Source organism: Canis lupus, chromosome 6 (genome assembly GCF_003254725.2).
Source record: "Canis lupus dingo isolate Sandy chromosome 6, ASM325472v2, whole genome shotgun sequence".
In the NCBI taxonomy this organism is placed as follows: Eukaryota; Metazoa; Chordata; class Mammalia; order Carnivora; family Canidae; genus Canis; species Canis lupus.
In genome coordinates, this window is record NC_064248.1 from 54,300,509 (window position 1) to 54,323,717 (window position 23,209).

General features: G+C 44.4%; 1 protein-coding gene and 1 long non-coding RNA gene across 9 annotated transcripts in view; one reads left to right on the forward strand and one right to left on the reverse strand.

Annotated features, from left to right (window-relative positions):
- Positions 1-5,383, reverse strand: part of SLC44A3 (solute carrier family 44 member 3) — a 111,901-nt gene extending 106,518 nt beyond the window's left edge. For 3 of the 8 annotated variants that reach the window (XM_049111652.1, XM_025417567.3, XM_049111648.1), the window contains exons 1-3: positions 5,280-5,382; positions 4,682-4,789; positions 711-853 (exon numbers count right to left, since the gene is read on the reverse strand). In XM_049111652.1, the coding sequence (XP_048967609.1) occupies positions 711-853; positions 4,682-4,789; positions 5,280-5,306 (278 nt within the window). In that variant the 5' untranslated portion in view covers positions 5,307-5,382. Of the gene's footprint in view, positions 1-710; positions 854-1,528; positions 1,648-4,621; positions 4,790-4,927; positions 5,067-5,279 lie in introns of those variants that run through there. The other 5 variants (XM_025417573.3, XM_025417572.3, XM_049111649.1 and 2 more) reach the window with 4 other exon arrangements.
- Positions 4,980-8,578, forward strand: LOC118355052 (uncharacterized). Its single transcript, XR_007411471.1, has 3 exons — positions 4,980-5,115; positions 5,563-5,702; positions 6,202-8,578. It is a non-coding gene; the product is annotated as an uncharacterized LOC118355052 (long non-coding RNA).
- Positions 8,579-23,209: the final 14,631 nt, after the last annotated feature.

Sequence of the window (23,209 nt, forward strand, 5' to 3'; positions counted from 1 at the left end):
TAGAAAAGGCCTGGTCTGAGATTTGTATTTGGTGACTTCAAATTCATATTCAGGACCTGTTTAGATCCACATGTTTTCTCTCCTAGGGTGTGTTTGTAATCATCAAGTCTCAAAAATTATTAAAAGGCAGTCACCACCTTAGATAAATCATGGCCAAGGATCTCTCACCCCTCAGGAGATTTCCATCTCTTCTTTCCCCTTTCTGTTTCCATGTTGGAGTTGTAGGGGGTGGTGACACCACAGGGCCATATAGTTGAGAGTGTAGACTGGGGATGGAGTGGGACACAGGTCCCCAGAAATCCCAGTTGGGATTCAGGCATTTCCACATAGATAAAGTACTGTGGGTGGGTGTGCAATCGGTAACATACAATTGACAACATGATCCGGATACAGTATAGAGAACGATAGTAGCGACTAACATATATTAAGCCTTAGTTCATGTAGCCTCTCAGTGGATCCTTAAACCAACCTTGTGAGGTGGGTATCATAACCAGTTGAAAAGATGAAAACTTGACTTAGAGAGGTTAATATGCTGCCCATCCTCATACAGCTGAAAAGTAGCACAGGCCACCCCACACGTGCCTCCCTCTTTATGAAATGGGCTGATAGTTTTAAACGGAAAAACAGTTCCTAGGCTCAAAATGGCTAATTTATACAGTTCTGAAATACAGCATAGCCCCCCTAGATTGGGGACTTACTTGAACACTTACTTTTTGAGGGTCATGTCCTGCCCCGAAAGAGGGGCCCCTTCTACTGGGGAGTTCTTCTTGCCACACACGTTCCCAAAGCTGTCGTAGCCAAAGAGAAGTCTTGCCGTGGCTCCCGCTGCCACCGAGTAGCCGGTGATGAACATCTGGCAAAACCCAAGTGGCACATGAGGGCCTGGCCAGCGGGCTGAAGACATGGGCCCCGCATCCCTGGAGAGGTTGATGTAAAGCCGAGCCAGGTAGAAAGCAAATCTCCCCAGCATCATGGTATTGCTCTCCTTCGGCGACAATGCCAGTAAGTCCCATCAGGCAGGATGCTGTTACCTTCGTACTTGTTTTAATGGGTTAGGTAGCAGCATCATTCTAACGGGTTGACCAGATTTCTGGCCATGTTCTTACCTCCACGTACTTCTTACCCTCTTTCTCAAGAGTGCCATTTTTTTCTTCTGGGCCTAACTTCACCAGGGCAACTCAAATACCCCCACCCCAACCTCCACCCCACGCCCCCACTCCCCCTCACCCCACTCCCACCCACCCCCTAAGGTCTTGCTTTATCTAAGGGCACCAGGGTTATGCTACTTCTTTCCCTGAGTTTCCTTCCTTCCCTCCTTCCCTCCCTCCCTCTGTCCCTTTCTCCTCCTCCCCCTCCCCTTCTTCCTCTTTCCTTTTTGTCTTATATTTAGGGGACTTGGACCCTCAGAGGCAGAGGTAACACAGTCGATGTGAACCGAAATACTGCTCGTAACAAGTGAGAAAACAGTATTTGGGGGTAAGGGCTTCAGATGCACAAATAAAGAAACTGGAATTCTGGACAATAATACCTTGCCACTTGTAGTCACCTTTATCCAATTTCATCATGAATATGGAATTGTTGAAATTTCAGCTCAGATGACCGTTGCACTATATGTGCTAATGGGCCATCCCCTGGGACTGCACCTTCCTGCAACGCAAGTTTCCCAGCTTACAACACATAGCATTTAATGATTAGTACCGACAGGATCATTCCAGGAGTGAGGATAGGGAACACCACTCAGTAAAATATAGTAATGACACCCCATGTTCCAAAGGCACGTTGTCCCAAAGTCAATATGTTGCAGATATTCCTCATTCACTACTAATTTAGGAATCAAAATAACAGTCTTGAAATGCCCGGTGTGTACCAGAGACTGTTACTATGGGTAAAAATGAACTAGACCCAGGGCTTGCCTTCAAGGAACTCAGCCCAGAAGATGGGCAGGCTCTCTATCCCTGTCCCTCCCCAGCACCTCCTCAGGCTTATGGTCAGATTTTAGGATGAGAGTGTCACCTTTGCTGGTGGGCAGTTCACTCACCCTGTACTGCGGGGTGGGTGGCTGCGCACCCACATGGCTGGCAGGCCGCTGACCTGCCCTCTCAGCTTGTCATGTGGGAAGATCCTGCCTGAGTCTGGACTTGGAGGGAAGGGATCCTGTGCTGCCGCCCCGCTCACCAGAGAGCTAATAATGAAGGGGCATTTTCTGTTTATCAGCATTCTTTATGTTACTATCTCCTTTGGGAAGCTTGTGGGAGGAGTGGAAGTTTTAGGGCAGGAGCGGTTTCGTTCACACTGAGTCCCTGCCGTACTACTACTACCTGAAACTATCAAACTCTGTTCTGATTTCATACACACAATTAGAATTCCATATGATGGGTGACACATGAGTGGATACCAGGTATGGTGAGGCTACCAAGGAGGTCACTATCAACTGTGCCAGGGAAGATCCAGAAAAGTCTTACAAAGGAACAAGAGATGGCAGGTAGGGAAGGATACTGCAGAGGTAAGTAGAGCCAGACATGGTCCAGAAGTTGAGAGATTCTGTTCTGCGTATCTTAGGCAGATATAAACAAAGGCTAGCACCCTTTGTCTTTGCAGTAGCCTGCACTTGCCCATAATTCTGGCCCCTCACCCTAAACCCTAAACCTCCTTTGTCCAACACTAAGTCAGGGCAGCACCATCAATAACCGCATCTAGCATATGCCTGGTTACAGGTCAGGATGTCAGAAGACCAGGAAGCTGAGCAGCAGAGGCAGAAAATACTCCCTGAAGTATCTGTGGTTAAAAAATGTTGCAGAAGATAGGAAAAGCCAGTCAGCTTGAAGGACTCTCGCTACTCAAATGCAATACAGTAAAGAGAAGGCGGGCACTGAAGCCTTCAAAATTATTCTGCAATGACATGTAATTTGAAAGCAGCTTCCAATGTCCACAATAGCCAAACTGTGGAAGGAGCCTTTGGTGTCCATCGAAAGATGAATGGATAAAGAAGATGTGGTCTATGTATACAATGGAATATTCCTCAGCCATTAGAAACGACAAATACCCACCATTGCTTCGACGTGGATGGAACTGGAGGGTATTATGCCGAGTGAAATAAGACAATCAGAGAAGGACAAACATTATATGGTCTCATTTATTTGGGGAATATAAAAAATAGTGAAAGGGAATAAAGGGAGAAGGAGGAAAATGAGTGGGAAATATCAGAAAGGGAGACAGAACATGAAAGATTCCTACTCTGAGAAACGAACTAGGGGTGGTGGAAGGGGAGCTGGGTCGGGGGTGGGGGTGACTGGGTGACGGGCACTGAGGTGGGCACTTGACGGGCTGAGCACTGGGTGTTATTCTGTATGTTGGCAAATTGAACACCAATAAAAAATAAATTTATAAAAAAGAAAGAAAGCAGCTTCCAGCTGTGTGCCATCTCTCAGATGGTTCATAATTCTTCAGACTGTGATGGGCCATCAACAAATCTCCCCACCCCCGTGGCTGTCGGGCTGAGGGTTTGGTCGTGGATGTACTAGGTCTGAAGCCTGGAAGGGCCAGGGGAGATCCCTGAAGAACATGAACAGCCTTAGGTCCACGCTGCCCGGTGCCTGCAGGCCCGCTGCTCCCTGCATTTGCACAACAGGAGGCCGGGAGAGCAACAGCAGCCACCTGTGGGCAGTTAGGGAGGAGGTGGTGAAGGTACACACTCTCTCTCTCAGAGGACCAGGGAATGACAATGCACAACATTCAGTTCACCTTTAAGACCCAACCTTCCCCCGTACCTGTAACCATGTCTGTCATGAGAAACCAGTAGGTAAAGTGAACAAGTGAATTCAGGCCTTTCGAAAGAAAGAGGGACTTGGAAAGAGGAACAAACATGGTGTTTTAGAGTCTATTTAAATTGAAATCTTTGCAACAAAGCTAATTACTATGAGGCAGCTCTTATGCTGCTTTATAAATTAATCATTAACCTTGCAGCAAATAGCATGCCTCAATCTAGACCGGATGACTGCAGGAATCTGATCTTTAAAGAAGCTGAGTGGGGCTCCTTTTGCTGTTACCTACAGCTCTAAAATAAGTATCAAAGTGTCAAGATTTAGCTGCCAAGAGACTAAAGGGACGGGACTAAAATGACACGGCCTGATGAGGTCTACCAGCAATCCCGCACAGCTGGAAACTAGAATGGGGAAAAAATCATTACCTAACTCGAGAGTTTACACCCAAGGCTGGTTTCCTTGTCAGCTGCTACATACAGCCGCCGACAGTGTGTATGTTATGTGTTCAGCTAAAGGGAGAGCAGTTTATTTCTAGGCTCACTCTAGATTTTCCTGTATTAGAAGAACAGCAAACAGTTGACAAATATTTTGTTTGGGGGCTGAGATGGCCAGCGAACTTGCAGGCAGTGAGCCCAGATGACCACACAATCCTGCCACGGGGTTCCCACTTCCTCCTGGAGGCCGCCCTAGAACGGGGCCTGCAGCAATGGGCAGCCCCTCCAGTTTAGCCACGTCCCCTGGGAGGCACAACCCAGGACCGAGGTTTGCTCCGGAGGATCGGCTGGCGCGTCTCGCGGTAGCACAGCCCGGGGCCCCTGCACCACCTGCAGCCCGGGCCTCCCCACGATCGCGAGTCCCACCTGGGCACAGTCACTTCGGGACCCACGCAGGCTCTCTTCCTCCTAGGCACCCACACTCACCAGACCAGTCCAGAAGAGGAAGAACAGGAACAGCCAGGTCGTATCCGTGCACTTCCTATAGAGCTGAGGTCTCCACTCCCTTGGCCGGGGGGTTCTCTCTGCAGAAGCCTTCCAGACCAAAAAAAAAAAAAAAAAGGGGGGGGGGGAGTGGGGTGAGGTGGGGGACGTGGGGAGTTGAGGAAAGAGGATAAATAATCATATGGGTCCCAACCCGAATCCAAACATACTGAATGCTGCTCAAAGTACCTTTTCTTTTTCCATTTATTTATGTATTTATTAATTGTTTTTTTGAGCGTGGCTCCCCGAAGCTTTCCACGGAGCCTCTGAAGCCCCTGCTCCGTGCGCAGCGGCCCGGGGGGGGGGGTGGTCCCCGCGCGCAGTCCTCACCTGGAGGTGCACCTGCGCCGCGCAGCCAGCCTCCGCCCCGGCACCAGGTGGGGTCCCCGCTCCCCTCCCCCCCTCCAGGTGCGCCCCGGGACTCGGGGGCGCCGGGGCGGGGGCTTTAGCCGCGGGCGGGGGAAGGCGGCGGCGTGCCAGGAGGTCGCCCGAAGCGTCCCCCCGGGCCCCCGGGTCCCCCCCATCCCCGGCGGTGGCTCACCGGGGCCGGGGCTCCGGGGCGCTGCATCCTGCGCTGGGCCGGGCCGGGACTGGCGCGGACGCGGGCCCCGCGGGGGGAGCCGGGCCGGGAAGGGGCGCAGCGCCGCCTCGCGGAGCCGCCGACCGTCGCTGCCCCGCGGGTGCGGCCCTGGCCCCGACCGCCCGCGCCGGGGAGGCCCGGGTCCCCCCCCCCCGCCCCCCAAGAGCAGCCCAACCCCGTGAACCAGCCCCCCTGCGGCCCGCGCGGCGCACGGTCACCGCCAGCCCCCCCCTCCCCCCCGCAGTGCCGCTGACCTGCAGCCGCGGGCAGGTAGCGCTCGACCCCGGGCCTCAACAAGGCTGAAGGCATTGCTCTCCGCGCAGCCATGAGGGAAACTGAGGCACGGGGCAGCCGTGATGGGACACGCCCGATGAGACACAGCCAGTAAGCTGTAGAGCTCGGAGTTGAACCCAGGCCCTTTCAAAGTGGTTCCTTGCCAACGCGGCGGTGGGGGGCGGGGGGGGCTGGAGCAGCATGGGTCAGGAAAGATGGCATGAAACCAAGGAGAAATATCAGAGCATGAACGATATGATTGGAAAGAATGTTCATTGGCGCTATTTACTAACAACGTGGGATGAAGGTAGTAGAACAGGTACAGCTGAAGAGGAATTGGTGATGGGAAGAGCAGTTTCAGCAACTCTCCAGAGGCAGCAGGAAAAGGTTGGAAAAAAAGAGGAAATAAGGCAGCTTATTTTAAATTTCCTAATTAATAACAAGGATAGAGCTAGGACAGAAAAGCAGTGATATAAAGATGGAGAGGGGGAAATATTTGAAGACCTAATGGCGATAAATTTCAAGGCTGAAAGAAGTAAATAAGCCTTTATTACTTGGACAGATCTCATGGCAAATAAATATCTCCAAATATCTTTTTCATTTGTTTTAGGAATTTCCTAAAAATCCATTTATTGGAGCAATGGACCGACCAGCTACCCAACTAGTTCTCATCAGGATAACAGTTCCTACTCTGACCCACGAATCATCAACTCACTTATCACATGACTGTGGCCTTCAAGACTCACTTGGAACCCTCCCCTTGCCTGTCCAGCAATCCTCAACTATTGCATAACCAAGTTGCCCAAGCTAATTAGCCTGTCTACATTAAAGGATGCAGGGTCTATGGTAGACCCTGAGAAATCTATAAATATCTCACCTTGAAACACATCAAACATGCTTCTATTAATAAATTTATGATAGTACAAATAAATAATAAATGATAAAGCCTCATTGATTGCCTTTAGAAGTGTCTAGGGGTCAGACTCATTATTTTTGAAAACTGGTTAAGGAAAGGAAAAGAAGCACATATCCCGCCTCTCCTATATGAACTATACTTTAGGGTAATCACATAACTAATAAAGAACATTTCTCTTCATAGAAATATTCTGGCTTATATAAGTGCAGAAGGAATTATAGAATTTAGGATATCATAGTCTGCCAAACATGACAACGAAGGGACAATCAGACATCAGTCTTCCATCCGTGGAGTGCACATTGCCACTTGTAAGGTACTCAACCCGCAAAGTCTGCACGAATCTACCAATTTATAAGAAATAGAGGAAACAGGGTAGCCCCGGTGGCTCAGCAGTTTAGCGCCGCCTACAGCTCAGGGCATGATCCTGGAGACCCAGGATCGAGTCCCACATCAGGCTCCCTTCAAGGAACCTGCTTCTCCCTCTGCCTGCGTCTCTGCCTCTCTCTCTGTCTCCTCTCTGTGTATTCTCATGAATAAATAAATAAAATCTTAAAAAAAAAAGAAATACAGGAAACAGAGGAACAAGTCAAATGATACCACATGGATTCCGTCAGCAAAACCAAGATTGGGAGAGTCCCAGACACATGACCTAGTTTTAACATCATCCACAACAGTAGCAGCAGCAAAGGTTATATGGGAAAAAAAGACAGAGGAGAAACCTATAAATTAAAAGACACTTGGGAGGTATTTTAACACATAACAGAAGACATTGGTTAGCTCCAGATTAAACCAACTGGAAAAAATAAAAGGAAAGACCTTTTAGAGGACTGATTGGATATTTGATAATTTGAAGTAGTTTATATTAAGGAATTTGAGGGTCTGATATCATTAGTGTCAAATTAGAGTCATTATCATTTAGATTTGCATACTAAAACTTCTACAAAATAGCCAGCTGTCTGGGATTGCTTCACAAAATCCAGGGCAATCATTTTCTTACACCATACACAAAAATAGACTCAAAATGGATGAAAGACCTAATGTGAGACTGGAGTCCATCAGAATCCTAGAGAAGACCATAGGCATCAACCTCTTTGACCTTGGATACAGCAACTTTTTGTTAGACACGTCTCCAAAGGCAAAGGAAACAAAGGCAAAAACGAACTATTGGGATTTCATGAAGATAAAAAGCTTCTGCACAGTAAGGGAAGTGGTTGACAAAACCAAAAGACAACCTACAGGATGATAGAAGATATTTGCAAATGTCTTATCAGATGAAGGGCTAGTATCCAAGATCTATAAAGAACTTAACCAACTCAACACCCAAAGAAAAAATAATCCAGTTAAGAAATGGGCAGAAGAAATGAACAGACATTTCTCTAAAGAAGACAAACAAATGGCCAACAGACACATGAAAAAATGCTCAACATGACTCGGCATTAGGAAAATGCAAATCAAAACTACAATGGGATACACCTCACACCAGTCAGAATGTCTAAAATGAACAAGTCAGGAAACAGATGTTGGTGAGGATGCGGAGCAATGGGACCCTCATACACTGTTGGTGGGAATGCAAGCTGGTGCAGCCACTCTGGAAAATAGTATGGAGGTTCCTCAAAAAGTTGAAAATAGAGCTTCCCTATGACCCAGCAGTTGCACTACTGGGTATCTACCCCAAAGATAGAAATGTAGTGATCCGAAGGGGCACCTGCACCCTAATGTTTATAGCACCAATGTCCACACTAGCCAAACTATGGAAAGAGCCCAGATGTCCATTGATGGATGGATGAATGGATGAAGAAGACGTGGCATATGCATACAATGGAATATTACTCAGCCATCAGAGAAACCCGGAATCTTGTCATTTGCAATGACGTGGATGGAACTAGAGGATATTACGCTAAGTGAAATAAGTCAATCACAGAAAGACAATTGTCATATGATCTCACTCATATGTGGGATTTAAACAAAACAGAGGATCATAGGGGAAGAGAGGAAAAAATAGAACAAGACAAAATCAGGGAGGAGACAAACCATAATAGACTCTTAATCATAGGAAACAAACTGAGGGTCGCCAGAGGGGAGAGGGTGGGGGGATGGGGTAACTGGGTGATGGGCATTGAGGAGGGCACGTGATGTGATGAGCACTGGGTGTTAGATAAGACTGGTGAATCACTGACCTCTGCCTCTGGAACTAATAATACACTGTATGTTAATTAATTGAATTTAAATTTAAAAATCCAGGGCAAAGGGCAATGGGTAGAGATGTGGGGGGAAACAAGATTGACCATCAACTGATAGTTGCTGAAGTATACATGGTGGTGCATTAAATTATTTTCTCTACTTGTGTGTGTTTGAAGCATTACACACAATCTCACACCCAGAGAGTCCACCGTGACACCTGCGGCCTCCGGCGCCTCCCGGGAGCCTCTGACGCTGACTGTATGCAGGCCCTGGTGTTGAGCATACTCACCTGTTCTTCTTCACTCCCTACCCCTCAACCGGAGCGCTCAGCCTGACCTTGTGCCTTTATTCAAGACCCAGCCCCCTGCTTGGCTTCGGGATGGCAGCTCTGTCTGCAGCTCTGTGGGCCTCGCCAGGGTGCCACGCTCTCACAGTTTTGGTCCCCCTCGATGTCTCTGCAACCCCCTCTGGGTCGCAGGTGCTCCTCTAGACCTGTACCTGCGCCTCTGTACAGGAGTCGAAGATCCTCCCTTCTTCATGCCGCCTCTACCCCTAAGTCCCTCGTGGTTCCCACACCTGTCCGTCCTGTGCTCATATCTGCACCTCTTCAAAGGCTTCGGTACTTCCTTAACTTCTAGCTGCTTTCTGCAGTGCTGGGCTTGCACTCCTGTCGCCATCTGGCCAGATGGAGATGCAACTAAAGCCACTCGGGTTGGGGCGCCTGGATGGCTTAGCAGTTGAACGTCTGCCTTTGGTTCAGGTCATGATCCTGGGGTCCTGGGATCGAGTCCTGCATCAGGGTCCCCACAGGAGCCTGCTTCTCCCTCTGCCTATGTCTCTGCCTCTCTCTCTGTGTCTCTCATTAATAAATTAAAAAAAAATTATTTTTAGAACCACTCTGCCCACTTTGTTTCCAAGTGTGTGACCACTATACCCCTTTGGGTTAGGTCTCTTAGGTGCAGGCTCAAGCTTGAGCTCAGCTGTGCATCTCACTGACGCTGGGCTTTGGAGCCAACATCTGGAGAAGGTCAGATTTCCCACCCGTCATCCCACTTTCCTCAAGCTTCCTCCCCTACCCTACTAGCTCTGTGGCTGAGTTCCCAGCATGCTTTGAATCATAGACTGACCCCTATGGTTAAAATAGTCTGATGTGGGATGTGATAAAGCCCCTTCTGTTCCAGGAATAAGGGCTCCTGTAAGACAATCGGTGGTTAGAGGCTCCAGAGGAGGCAGGACAATCACCTCAGGCCTGAGGGTTCAGATCTTTTATCATGTGATCTTTCCTCTCAGCCAGGAAGAACCATCCTTCAGATTGGAAGCCAGAAATGAGATAGAGAATATAAGGGGTCTTTGATTTGATCAAATATAAGGTTTGAACTTTGATTGATCCAGGAATAGCCAAAGATGCATTGGACAGAGAAGAGGGATGTGAGGAGCCATTTGGCTATGAATAAGGGAGGGACCAGTGGTTAGCCAAGCAAGGTGTGTGTGCAAAAGAGTCCCTGCCCTTTGGATCTGGGATGGGGTAATTTCAGGGTGAGGAGGTTGGAGACTCAGAAAAGTCTTACTTTTCTCCTTGAAATCTTTGGATCAGAAATCTGGTCTTTGGAACTTTATCTTTGGCCCATCTCCATCCGACCAGGGTTGGCTGAGCATTGGCTTTGTGCCAGGACTTGAGTCTACTCAGTGGACACAGATGCCAAGTAAGAATATTTGTCCCTTCGTGGAGGTCTTGCTCACCTCGGGGCTGGTGATGAGCCATGTGTGGTGGGTCTGCCCAGTGTGATGGTCCTCAGAAGTCTTCGTGGGGAAGGGTGTCTGAGCTGAGTGGTAAAGGGCAAGAGATGATGAGGCAGAGAAAGGTGGGGAGGGCATTCTAGGCAGAAGAAACAGCACAGATGAACGCCTGGACGTACAGAAATGCACAGAGAACCCCAAGCAACAGGGTATTGCTGGAGGGTGAACATGAGCGAGGGAAGGGAAGGCGAGAGGGTATGATGAGTCTGAGGGCAGAGAGCGTCAGCCACTTAGGGGCCAGCGTGCCACACCACGTTTCTGCTTGTCTTTCTGTGCTTATATCTTTCCCATTCGCTATCCCTTTGTAGAACAGCTTTTGGAGACCGCTACCCTGCCCTGGTTGTGCTCAAAGGACTGGAAGGAGACAGGCTTGTGTCCTCTTGGTCCTGCAGAGGACCTAAGAGCAGGGGCGACAGTTTGGGGCTGGGCACGGTGGGGGCAGTGAGAACCAAATGAGAAAACCCTCTTGGGGAAATGAGACACAGGGACAGTACCGCCACCAGGCTCTCTTCCTAAATGTGATCCTTGGAACAGCTCTCTTCCAGCCCCAAGGGACTTTCAGTTTGGTTAAAAAATTGTTTTTATTACAAAAGGTTATATAGATTACATTACATTATTTATGTTCATATATTCTTTTGTATATATCACATGTTCCATGATAAAACTGTGTTATATACATGTATGTCATAAATGTAACATATCCAAGTTATAAGACATGATAGCACGAATGCTCCTGAACCTCCCACGCAACGTAAGAACTAGAACATTACCCTGAGGTCCCTCCTCAAACGCAACCCCTGTCAAACCTTCAATCTCAGAGGTAACTGCTGCTGTTCTGCATTTGGTTTACCCATCCCTTGCCTAAACATACTTAGCTCACGTTACCCTAAACCTTATATAGTATAGCTTCGTTTGCACTCTAAAAGGATGTTATAAAAACTGGAGGTATATGGCCTACTGTTGTCAGAACCTTTTTTTACTCAACATTGTTTTTTTCATGTTTGGTTTCAAAATTGAGGCTGGTCCTTCATAGACTTACCCAATTTAACCACAGGCCTGTTGACCATACAAAGCAGAATAATCAAATTTCTGAGTCTTCAAATTCTGCTCCATCTAATCTGTTTTCCTTTGCCCCACCATTTCCATGTAGTCAGATATCAATGTTTTTTGGGTATTAATCAGCTCTCTGATTTCCTTGGTGTCTGTATTTGTGTAGGGTGAGCCCTGCAATGAACAACCTCAAAATACCTTGTACTTTCCTTGCCAAATGTTTGTAGCTGTCTCTAGGCCACTTTGTCCACACCAGTCTGCAGAAAGGGTTTTTCTCTTGCTAGGTTTTTCAATGAATGATGACAGTTCTAAGAACAAAGCCATCAGAGAGCTCTTAGAAGAATTCTTTGCTGGGACTGGAGACTGATCGGAAGTGTGCCTGGATCCCTCTTGTGTGTTCTGAGGGACACTGGGCCTTGCGTTAGTTTCCTGGGGCTGCTGCAACAAACCACCACAAATCTGATGGCCTAACACAACAGAAATGTGTTTTTTTCATAGCTCTGGAGGCTAGAAGTCTGAAATCAAGGTGCTGGCAGGCTCGCACTTCCTCTGAAGACTCTAGAAAAGGAAGATCTTTCTTTTCAGCTGGCTCCGAGTGCCCCTTGGCTTGGGGCTGCATCATTTCAACCTCTGCCCCTGTCTTCACATGACCATCTTTCCTGGGCCACCATGTGCCTTCTCTTTTGTCTTCTATAAGGACACCCTTACACTGGGCTTAGAGCCTACCCTAGTCAGTCTGGGATGATTCCCATTAAGATCCTTACTTTAACTACCTTTATTTCAATTAAAGTCACATTTTTAAAAAGTATTTATTTATTTATTTGACAGAGAGAGAGAGACAGAGCAAGTGTGAGCATGAGCAGGGTGAGCTGCAGAGAGAGGGTGAAGCAGACTCCCTGCTGAGCAAAGAACCCATGCGGGGCTCCATCCCAGGACCCCAGGATCATGACCTGACCCAAAGACAGACGCTTAACTGACTCAGCCACCCAGGCGCCCCTAAAGTCACATTCTGAGTTTCCAGTAGATGCACCTTTTGGGGGGCAAAGGGGCATTATTTAGCCCACTACAGACCTGCAGATGCTGCTGGAAGAAAATGTCCTGTGGTTAGCTATGTTTTAGACCTATAGCTCTCTCTATACCCCTCTCAGAGCATCACACTGTTCATCAGTATATTGCAGACTGGCCCACAGTGTGTGTGTGTGTGTGTGTGTGTGTGTGTGTGTGAACAACTATTAGTACTGTTTTGAGAAGCACTGTTAAGGATTGTACACTTTTCGAGGACACGGTCAACTTAACAGGATGATATATGCAGGGTCTTCAATAGTGTGAGTGGAATGATTTCCAAGACCCCCGAAAAGCCCTTCTTCCCATGCCTCGCTGATCCAGCAGTGAGGTCAGTGCTACCTCAGATTTCTAAAGACAAAAGCCTTTTAGTCCACATTGAAGGAAAACAAAATACAAATGGCCTTGGGAGAGGGCATTTGAGTAATAACTTCATACTAAGACAAGAATGATTATACCAGATTCTTCTCTTACCACAGGTCTTGATAGAGAGCAGAGGATACCAAGACGTCGAGGCCACCAGGGCTTCTGAAGACCAAGGGGTGGCGTGCAAGGGCCGGACAGAAGCCCAAAAGTCAAAACTTTTCAGGACCAGTGCTTTTTATTGCTCAGCTTAATACTTCATGACTAGAAGTGCTCATCTGTTTAATCGGAATTGTAGGACTACATTTGCATTTTGACACCAATAATTGATACATAAAGATATCATCTATTTTTGCTTCTTGCCAAATACCTGATATAAATATCTGAATTTTTAATAAATACAGATAGAAACATCTAGAAGGCACATTGAATTTTTTTCCTAATAATTTGTTGTATTTGATTGCCTGTGACTTTTTTCCTCTTCTCATTCAACAAGTAGCCCATCCATTTGGATTAAATGTGTAGTGTTGTAAAAACAACTAGCCACCAACACAAATGTGTATTGTCTTAAAAATTTTACATGCAAACCTTTTGAGGGGCAAGTGTGTCTATTTCTTCTGAATTCTATCCATCCAGCAATCTTATCTTTTTTCTTTTCTGGGTGGGCAAAGAGGAAAAGGCAAGAGAGAGACAAGAAGGAAAGGGGACACATGGTGGTATTGATGGAGAAAGAGCAGAAAGTCCAGAGTGTGGGAGCTCAACACAGCTATAGGAAATTGGACAAAGCTCCTCTCTCTCTGGGCCTCTTCCCAACATAAGGGAGGAGAGCCAGGTTCTTCCATATATTTTTTTGAATCTGGAAATTCCATAATTTAACATTTATATGGTATAGGTATGGAGACCAAAAACCCAGAGTAAGTAAAAGAAGCAAATGACAGAGATGAACAAATATAGAAGTGACCATATAAGAGAGATGATCAACAAAAACCAAACCAAACCTTATTCTTTGAAAAGACCTTTGAAAAGATGGCAAGACTCTGGAAGACAAATCAATAAAATAGATTGGAGACAAAATATGCAAAATACCCAGCATGTAACAAGAGATAAATATTAAGCACACAGGGATCCGTGGTGTGACACCCCTTTCCACTTTGTTTTTTTCACTTCCGTCCTCCTTCGTTTTCCCTCTTCTTATATTTTGTCTTTATTCTTATTTTGCCTTCATTCTGTATCCCCACATCATAGCTGATATTTGCATTTGCTCTGTTTGACTCCTGGGGGTTGAAAAAAACCTCAGACCAGTGTTCTACAGAACCCGGTCATTGAGGGTTAATGTAGTTGCCACTTTCTTACAGCAGGTGGCATGGTAAGCCAGTGGCTGTGTATCTGACCGGCTGTAAATTGTAGTGTTTTCCCTAATGGTTCTAAGATCTTTTCCTTTATCTTTACTATTTATGTTTGCATTCTTACATTTCCAAAGTTGTGAGGCATCTTACACTCAATATATAGATTTGCTGTAGAATTTTATGCTCTTTGAAAACTGTGACTATATGGATGTTTTTCTTCTTACCGAATCTGAACATTGTCTTAGAACGGAGGGCAAGCCGATATGTTATGGGTCTTAGCACTACCTGGAATGTATTGATTACCTGTGGATAATGTTCAAAATCACTGAACATAAGCCCTTACTGAAGAATTAAAAGTGAGATACTCGGGGTGCCTGGGTGTTGCAGTCGGTTAATAAAGCACCTGATTCTTGGTTTCCATTCAGGTATGATCTCAAGGTTGTGAGATCGAGCCCTGCATAGGGCTCCCACTCAGTGTGGAGTCTGCTTAAGACTCTCTCTCCCTCCTCCTGTGCCCCTTCTCCTCAAATAAATAAATAAATCTTAAAAAAAAATAAAATAAAAGTGATGTACTCTTTAGTTGTCAGGGAATCACTGTAGATTTGGGGTTGGACAGACTCGGGTTTGGAACCAGGCTAGGACACTTATCGGCTGGTGATCTTGGGTAACCTTTTTATCCTCCATAAGCCTCAGTTTCCTTATCTTTAAAATGGTGAGACAATCCCTAATTCAGAATATTGTCAATTGTATGCCTACCATATATAGGTTTACAGCAGTTTCCAGGAACTCCAGCTAGTGTTGTATAATTTTTAAAAGCTTAGGTTAGCAAAAGAATGTGAAACAGATCCCTGTTAATTTATGACAAACAGGGAGAGTACACTTGTGCTAGTCAATGAGCTAGCTGATCGACTTGGAGCTGTAGATACCTGAGCCCTTGTTTGGCACGCAGCCCAGAAGGCGCTGCTTTACCATCTCCAACGGTTGGTTCCTGAGCAGAATCTTCTAGGATGTTTGTTAAACAGGTAGATTCCCCTGGCCCACCCAGACCTGCTAAATTAAAATCTCTGGAGGTGGGGTGCAAAATGTTCTTTAAAACAAGTTCTCCGTGTTGTTTGTATAAGGACACAAAAATATGGCAACTCTGCTCGGACTAGTGTTGGGATCCTATTAACTTAGCTTAACTTCTGGAGTCCTGTATCTGAATGACAATGGTGATTTTTAATTTGCTTATTGGGCAGTGGAAACACAAAACTAAAGGACTGCTCTGGTTCCTGCTGCTCCTTCTGCTTCGCCTTATGTCGCTCATGTGTCACTGGCCAGCTACCTCTGCAGGGGTTTCTACTACCTCTGTGAATGGGTCTTGAACCTGCAAGAGGAATAAGGTCCAGAGATCTCATGCACAGCATAGAGATTATCATCAACAATTCTGCCTTTGTACTTCATAGCTGCTAAGAGGCACCATCTTAAATGTTCTCAAGTCCAAAGCAGAAATGGTAGTTCTGTGACGTGATGGCGATGTTAGCTAACCCTACAATGATGAGGATGTTGCAACATATAAACGCATCATATCATACACGTTGTGCACCTTAAACTTACCCAATATCATACGTCAGTTTTATCTCAATTAAAAAAGTTAAAAATGAATGAGGCTGGGCTGCCTGGGTAGCTCAGTCAGTTAAGTGTCTGTCTGCTTTCGACTCAGCTCATGATCCCAGGGTCCCACCCTGAGTCAGATTCCCTGCTCCTCGGGGAGCCTGCTTTGCCCTCTCCCTCTGCTGCTCCCCCTGCTTGTGCTCTCTCTCTCTCTCTCTCTGTCAAATAAATAAATAAAATGTTTTTAAAAATTCTCTTTAAAAAAATGAACGGGGCTGATATGATGGTGATGCCAATGATAGAGCTAGAAAATGAGAATTCTAAGTTGGTGAGGGTTTTAGATAACTGATGTCTAACTTTTTAAATGTCTCCACTATTTAGACATTTTTGATGAAAATTATTTCTTCTACAAATATTTGGTGATGGCTTCCCATGTCCCAGGCACAGGCTGTTTCTCAGTATGCAGAACACAAGGACTAGAGCACATGATATTTGGAGCTGGGAGAGCCAGCTGGACCGGCTCGCCCCACATCACAAGGTTTCTGGGAAGAGGGCCTCCCAGCATCATCCGATCCCCTCCGTCAAGACTTGTGTTGGGGTATCTGTTCTTCCAGCTGCCAGTCAAGTAATTGTTGCTTAGACTGTCAAGGCTCCGATTATATCTATGATGCCCCCTCAAAATATCAAGTTGCCTGCTGAACTTAACTTTATTCTTCCTCAAATGATTGCCTTGAGTGTAACCTATGGTGCCAAAAGATTTACATATATAATCTGCATCTACACACACACACACACACGCACACACATGCACACTCATACAAATGTGTATCTTTGGTGGCAGACCTAGCACACTATCTCTTCTGTACACTTGGTCTACTGTTCTTGGTCAAAATTGTTTTCTAGGACACAGTTAAATGACAGAGGACAAAGCCACAGTGGAGTAAACCCCACACTGTGCTGAACATCAGCTCAGGATGGGGCAGTGGAGAGCTCCGTGGGGAAGAGTATTTACAGATGTGAGTTAATACTCGCCACCAGAGGACACAACTGTCCTGATGACAGAGCTTACAGCGGCCCTCGGAGCATGGGAAAGCATAAATCGCTGTTTCCTGTACAGGCCGGCCTATCTATTTACTTTTGGGGTGATACTATTTCAGAGACAAATGGCACTGAAATGAGACAGAATAGTGTGGCTGTTCCAAATGGGGGAGTATGTGTGCCTTATCTTTCTTAAAGACATAGGGTCATTACTAGGGACAGAAATCACTGTACTATGGGATCATCTTGAGAATGACTGGGAACATCTTGTGTGGGATGGCGGTAGGCAGGCTCATTTGCCCAGTCCTCTCTATGTCTGATGCCTCTGTCCCTCTCCTGGCCCTTCTCCCTGTCACTTTGTCTCTCATGTCCTCTTCTATCTTATTTGGCCCCACAAGGAGCCAGATTTAATTGAGGTATAATTGACATTATATTCAGGTGTACAATATAATGAGTTAGTATGTGGATACATTGGAAAATGATCGCTCCAGTAATTCTAGTTAACATCCACCACCACTTAGAGTTACAGAATTTTTTTTCTCTCTCTTTTTAAAAGATTTTATTTATTTATTCATGAGAGACACAGAGACATAAGCAGGCTCCTGCAGGGAGGCTGATGCAGGACTCAATCCCAGGACCCCAGGATCACAATCTGAGCCAAAGGCATCTCAACTACTGAGCCACCCAGGCATCCCCAAAATTATTTTTTTTGAGATGAGAATTTTTAACACTTATTTTCTTAGCAACTTTCGAATATGCAATACACTATTATTAACTATAGTCAGCATGCTGTACTTATTTCTTTTATAGCTGGAAGTTTGTACCTTTTGATTCTCTCCACCCATTTCACTGCTCCCCCCGACCCCCACCTCGGGCAAGCACCAAGCTGTTCTTCACATCTATAATTTGGCTTTTCTGGGGTTTGTTTTTGTTTTTGCTTTTACGTTTCCACAGATAGTAGACCCACTTTTCCAGTTTTGCTTTCTTATTTTGGTTCACCCCTAACAAAGGTAACTCAGTGGAGCCCCGGATGAAATACAGCAGAATAATATTAACTAATGAATAATAATAAGGGCTCAAGGGGTCCCTAGGTGGCATAGTTGGTTAAGCATCAGACTCTTGAGTTCAGCTCAGATCGTTAGATAGAGCCCTGAGGTGGACTCTGTGCTCAGTGTGGAGTCTACTTAGGATTCTCTCTCTCCTTTCCCTCTGCCCCTTTTACTCATGCTCAGTCTCTCTATCTCTCAAAATAAATAAATAAATCTTTTTTTTTTAATTTTTTTTAATAAATCTTTTAAAACAATAATTAAAGGTTCAACTTTTGGAGCTTGAATATCTACTCTGTCCCTTACTAGTTTTGTGGAATTGGACAAGTTGCTAACTTTTCAGGCCTTGGCTTTCTTATCTGTAAAATAGGCAAAATAATACCTACCTCTTTGTTGTAGGAATTAAATGAGATTAGATATGCTAGTCTTAACACAATGCCTGATACACAATAAATATTCAATAAATACTAGTTGTTACTTTTCTTATTTTTCCTCTTTACTTTAACTTTCCCACTTCAAAAATATTTATTCAGCTGTGCTCACTTTTGTAAACTGCTTCAAAATTTTTTGGAGCTAGCTTGCATATAAATGAATAATCCATATTGCCTTCCTTTTTTAAAAGATTTTATTTATTTATTCATGAGAGACAGAGAGAGAAGGAGGCTCCCTGCAGGGAGCCTAGTGTGGGACTTGATCCCAGGACCCCAGGATCAGGACCTGAGCCAAAGGCAGTTGCTCAACCACTGAGCCACCCAGGCCCCCCTTGCCAGTGCCTTCTTAAAGAGTTCTCCCAACGTATGATAGAAAGTCCAATGTAGGTGATGAAGTAGACAACAAGGTTGGTTGTAATATGAAAAAATCTATCCTAAGACATAAACTGCTCATTACCTTTGGCATAGTAATTTCTTTTTTCTTTTCTTTTTTTTTGGCATAGTAATTTCAAGTTTTTGACTCAACACATGAAAAAAGCTGAAACAGTTTTATGTACACGAAAAGCTCACTTGTAGTTTTTTTCATAGTTCTATCACAGCTAACACTTGCAAAACACGATGAAGTTCTTTTAAAAGAATTACTCACTCAAGAAAATTTTATTCAGTCATTGAAATAATGTTTTTGAAATTATATGGTAGCATGACTTAATCATGTCTGTAATATGACTACCACCACCTAGGATGATCGATAAAGAAAGAGACTGGAAGGAAATATACTAACATGTTAATGAATTTTTGAGTGTAGAAACAATGGGTGAATTTCAAATCCTTTTTCCACGTGCCTCTGTAATTCCCAGTTTTCTTGAATACTGAATTCCCCACCCACACACAATGCCATTTAAGGACTCTGTTTGTAACTCGCAGATAAACAAAGGACAGCTCAGATTGAACTGTTTTCTTTGGAGAGGATGTCATCATTATTATGAGAAATTCAATCCCCTAAGTTATGATATTGAGACAGGGTGTAGCTTTGAGGCCTAGGTACTGGGCAATTTAATACAGATTTCTGTCAGCAGCCTTGCTTGGACTGATAACATGAGAGAGAGCAGAGAGAAGGGGATGGGGAGGCAGAGTCTTTGTACCAGTCACGGAGGTTACAGAAATTCCAAAATCAGGGAAATGGAATTCCAGAGCAGAATTCATTGCCTGATAGGGGGGAAAAAAATTCCTCCAAACCTTATCTCTTAGAGGTAAGCAAAATCCAATTAAAACATGTTTTGCCGTTATTCCTGTTTTAGTATTATTTATTTTTTAGCCTGATGTCATTAAAGACGTTTTAGGACTCAAAGAGAGTTACATACTTTATGCTGCGTATTGTCTTCTCTGATTATAAATGTTAAATATACAAAATGTATAAATTAATGAATGCAATTCATTAGTGAACGCAGCATCCAGACAATGACCACTGTTAGTTAGGACTGCTGATGTGAAATTTCTCATTCTCTCTCTAATAGAGAGATGGTGCTAACACTCCTTGAGTAATTACCAAGTGCTTGGTGATGCTTGTAGAGTTTTACATGGAATAACTAAATTTATTCTCACAGCAACCTTTTAGGGTGGATACAACAATTATCTCCACTGCATTGCTGAGATTCAGCTTCTTGTCTAAGACCATGCAGCTGGGGTTGGGGTAGGGTGTGGGAGGCAGAGCCAGGATGTGAAACCCAAACATTCTGGCTCCTAGTCTATGCACTTAACCTTTCTCTCCAAATTTATATTTATATATATATAATATATATATTTTTATATAATTTTGAATTACATATAAAATATATTTATTCAATATAAGTATAACACCAGAGTGGAATTATACTGCATCTAATGTCTTCTTGTAAAGTCTTTTTTCTTTTTAATGTATCTGAACATCATTCCAGTCAATGGAGAATCAATCTACTTCAGTATTTTTAATGCACACATTGTATTTTATCTCATGGTGTCTCATAAAGTAATTTTTTAAAGATTTTATTTATTAGTGAGAGGGTGGGGAGGGCAAAGGGACAAGCAGGTTCCCTACTGAACAGGGAGCCTCACATGTGGGCTCAATTCCTGAACTCTGGGATCATGACCTGAGCCCAAGTCACATCTTAATTGACAGAGCCACCAGGAAGCCCTCTCGTAATGTATTTATCCATAATCCATATGGCTGGATATTTAAAAATGTTTGCTGTTCTAAACAGCAATGGAATGTACATCCTTATACACAGATGTGCATCTGAGAGATTATTTAATTAAGATAAATTCTTAGATCATACATTTGGGTCAAAGTGAAGATTTCCAAGGTTTTAAGAGCCTGTTGCCAAAAGGCCATCAAGAAGAGCTGTGCCCATTTACATCCCCCCCACCCCCCGCCCCCGGAGCCGCAGAAAAGTGTTTTCCTCTATATTCGAGAGTGTTTTTCAAACTTGTTTTTCAAGCTTGACTTACTGTAAGAAATACATCTCACATAATGGTTTGGTATACACACTTTAAACAAAGTCTACTATTTTCCAGACTAGATACAAAGATCTTTTCCTCTCCTCTCCCCTTCCTTTCCTTTTCAGAATTTTCTTAAATGCCAGATATGGTCCACTGATTAACTATGTGATCCACAAATGGATAGTAACTCACAGTTTGAAAGCACACTATATCAATGCTTCAATATTAATATTCTCTTTAGTATTTGCCTCTATGGTAATCTGAAATAGTGACAAGTTATTGTTTCTATCTCATTTTTTTTTTAATTACTGGAGAGGTCGAGCATTTTGGAAAATCTTATTTTTAGAAAGAGTTAAAAACAGTTCACTGTTTCTCAACTTCTACTGCACAATAGAATTTTAAAAAATCCTATCCTTTCATTAAGTGCTAGATCAAATAATTTCTAGAGATTGGGCCCAGGTATCCAAATTTGTGGCCAAGGCTGAGAACAAATGTTGTAGATGGTTATAGTAAACAAGAGATTTATGTGATGGTATTATTTGCAACCTACCTATGTTGTTGCTTCATAAAACTGCATTGGTTTGGATGTCCCTTTCAATTTGATACTCATTCTAAAATTTATTTGGCACACATTTAAATAAATAAATATTATTAGCTTTCTAAAAGGTTTGCTTCAATTATAAGAGTTCTTCTTTCTCTCTATTTTTAATTGTAAGAGTTCTGACTATTAGGCATGTGTTACTTCCAAGAGTTCTAGTAAGCATGTTAATATTAATGAAATGAAAGACCACTAATATTTTTTGCAAGCCTACTGTGTGCAAAGCACACTGCCAGACCTGTTGGGTTAGAAGATGAGCCAGCAGCTCATCATGTAATAGGCACTCTAACCTTTGTGTGCAAGTAACTAAAACACCAGAAAGAGATAATTTCATAATCTTATGAATTTAGAAATAAGACAATTAAAAAAAGTCACATGCCCAATATTCTCATAAGATAGTTCATTTTTGACAATTTTTATTATGTATAGTGAGAAGTAACAAGAAAATTTAAAAACTCTTTTAGCTGGATTTGAGTAATTGTTTCCCCCATTTTATTTATTTATTTATTTATTTATTTATTTATGATAGACATAGAGAGAGAGAGGCAGAGATACAGGAGGAGGGAGAAGCAGGCTCCATGCCAGGATCCTGACGTGGGACGTCCGGGGACTCCATGATCGCGCCCTGGGCCAAAGGCAGGTGCTAAACCGCTGAGCCACCCAGGGATCCCTATTTATTTATTTATTTTTAAATATTTTATTTATTTATTCATGAGAGACACAAAGAGAGAGGCAGAGACCCAGGCAGAGGGAGAAGCAGACTTCCTACAGGAAGCCTGACGTGGCACTCGACCCCTGAACTCCGGGATCACACCCTGAGCCAAAGGCAGACGTTCAACCACTGAGCCACCCAGGCGTCCCAGTTGTTTGCCCATTAAACATGACATATTTAAAAAATATTGTAGTTATCTGAAGGTGTGACTTAATTCCATCTTAAGTATGAGGAAAGTAGGGTTGTAATTTTGGCTTATGAGCTGTTGGCTGCACAAATCACAGTTATGCTTATTTAAGCCTGATTTAGTAGTGAATTGTGGCAAGGAAACTCATGGGAGATAGTGTAGCTTCTCATGAATAGAGCCACATGGTGAGAGAGCCAACGTGCTATTTACTATATCAGGCTTCCATCCAATAGAGAATTCCAACTGCCTGCTGGACAGTCAACCTAGATGATCCTCTGGAACCCCAGATTCAACATGTCTCCTCAGTAGAGCTCTTTGCTGCTCCCTGCCTCTTCCTCAAGCCATGTTCCCTCCTCTGTTTGTGGCACAGTGGACAATTATGTGCTTCGCAGTAAGTCAGAGGTTACTTTTCATCTCTGATGCTGTTTCCTCACTGGCCCAGAGCAGCCTGGGGAGTCTCAGGGCCCAAGCACTGGCTGGAGATGCTGACATCACCATCCGAGCTCTGAAAACCCAGGAAGGCCAGCCTGGGACAACTGCCCCCCCGCCTTCCTGTTTTTGCTTATCTGGTGCACATGGAGAGGTCTTCAGGAGAGGAGGGACACTCACAGGAAGCTCTCAGAAGGCCACTAGGACCAGCCTCTGGCCCCAAGGCTGTCCCGGTGAAGCAAAGACAGCAGAGTAGTAAGTCGGCAAAGAGTATCAGCTTGATGGCTGGCATGAATGAGAGATACAAATGGATTCCAAAAGTGTTCCAGAAATTGGTGAATTTCTGGCAGGTGACTAGGAGGAGTGGGGGGTTGAAATCAAAGGGAGTCATTCA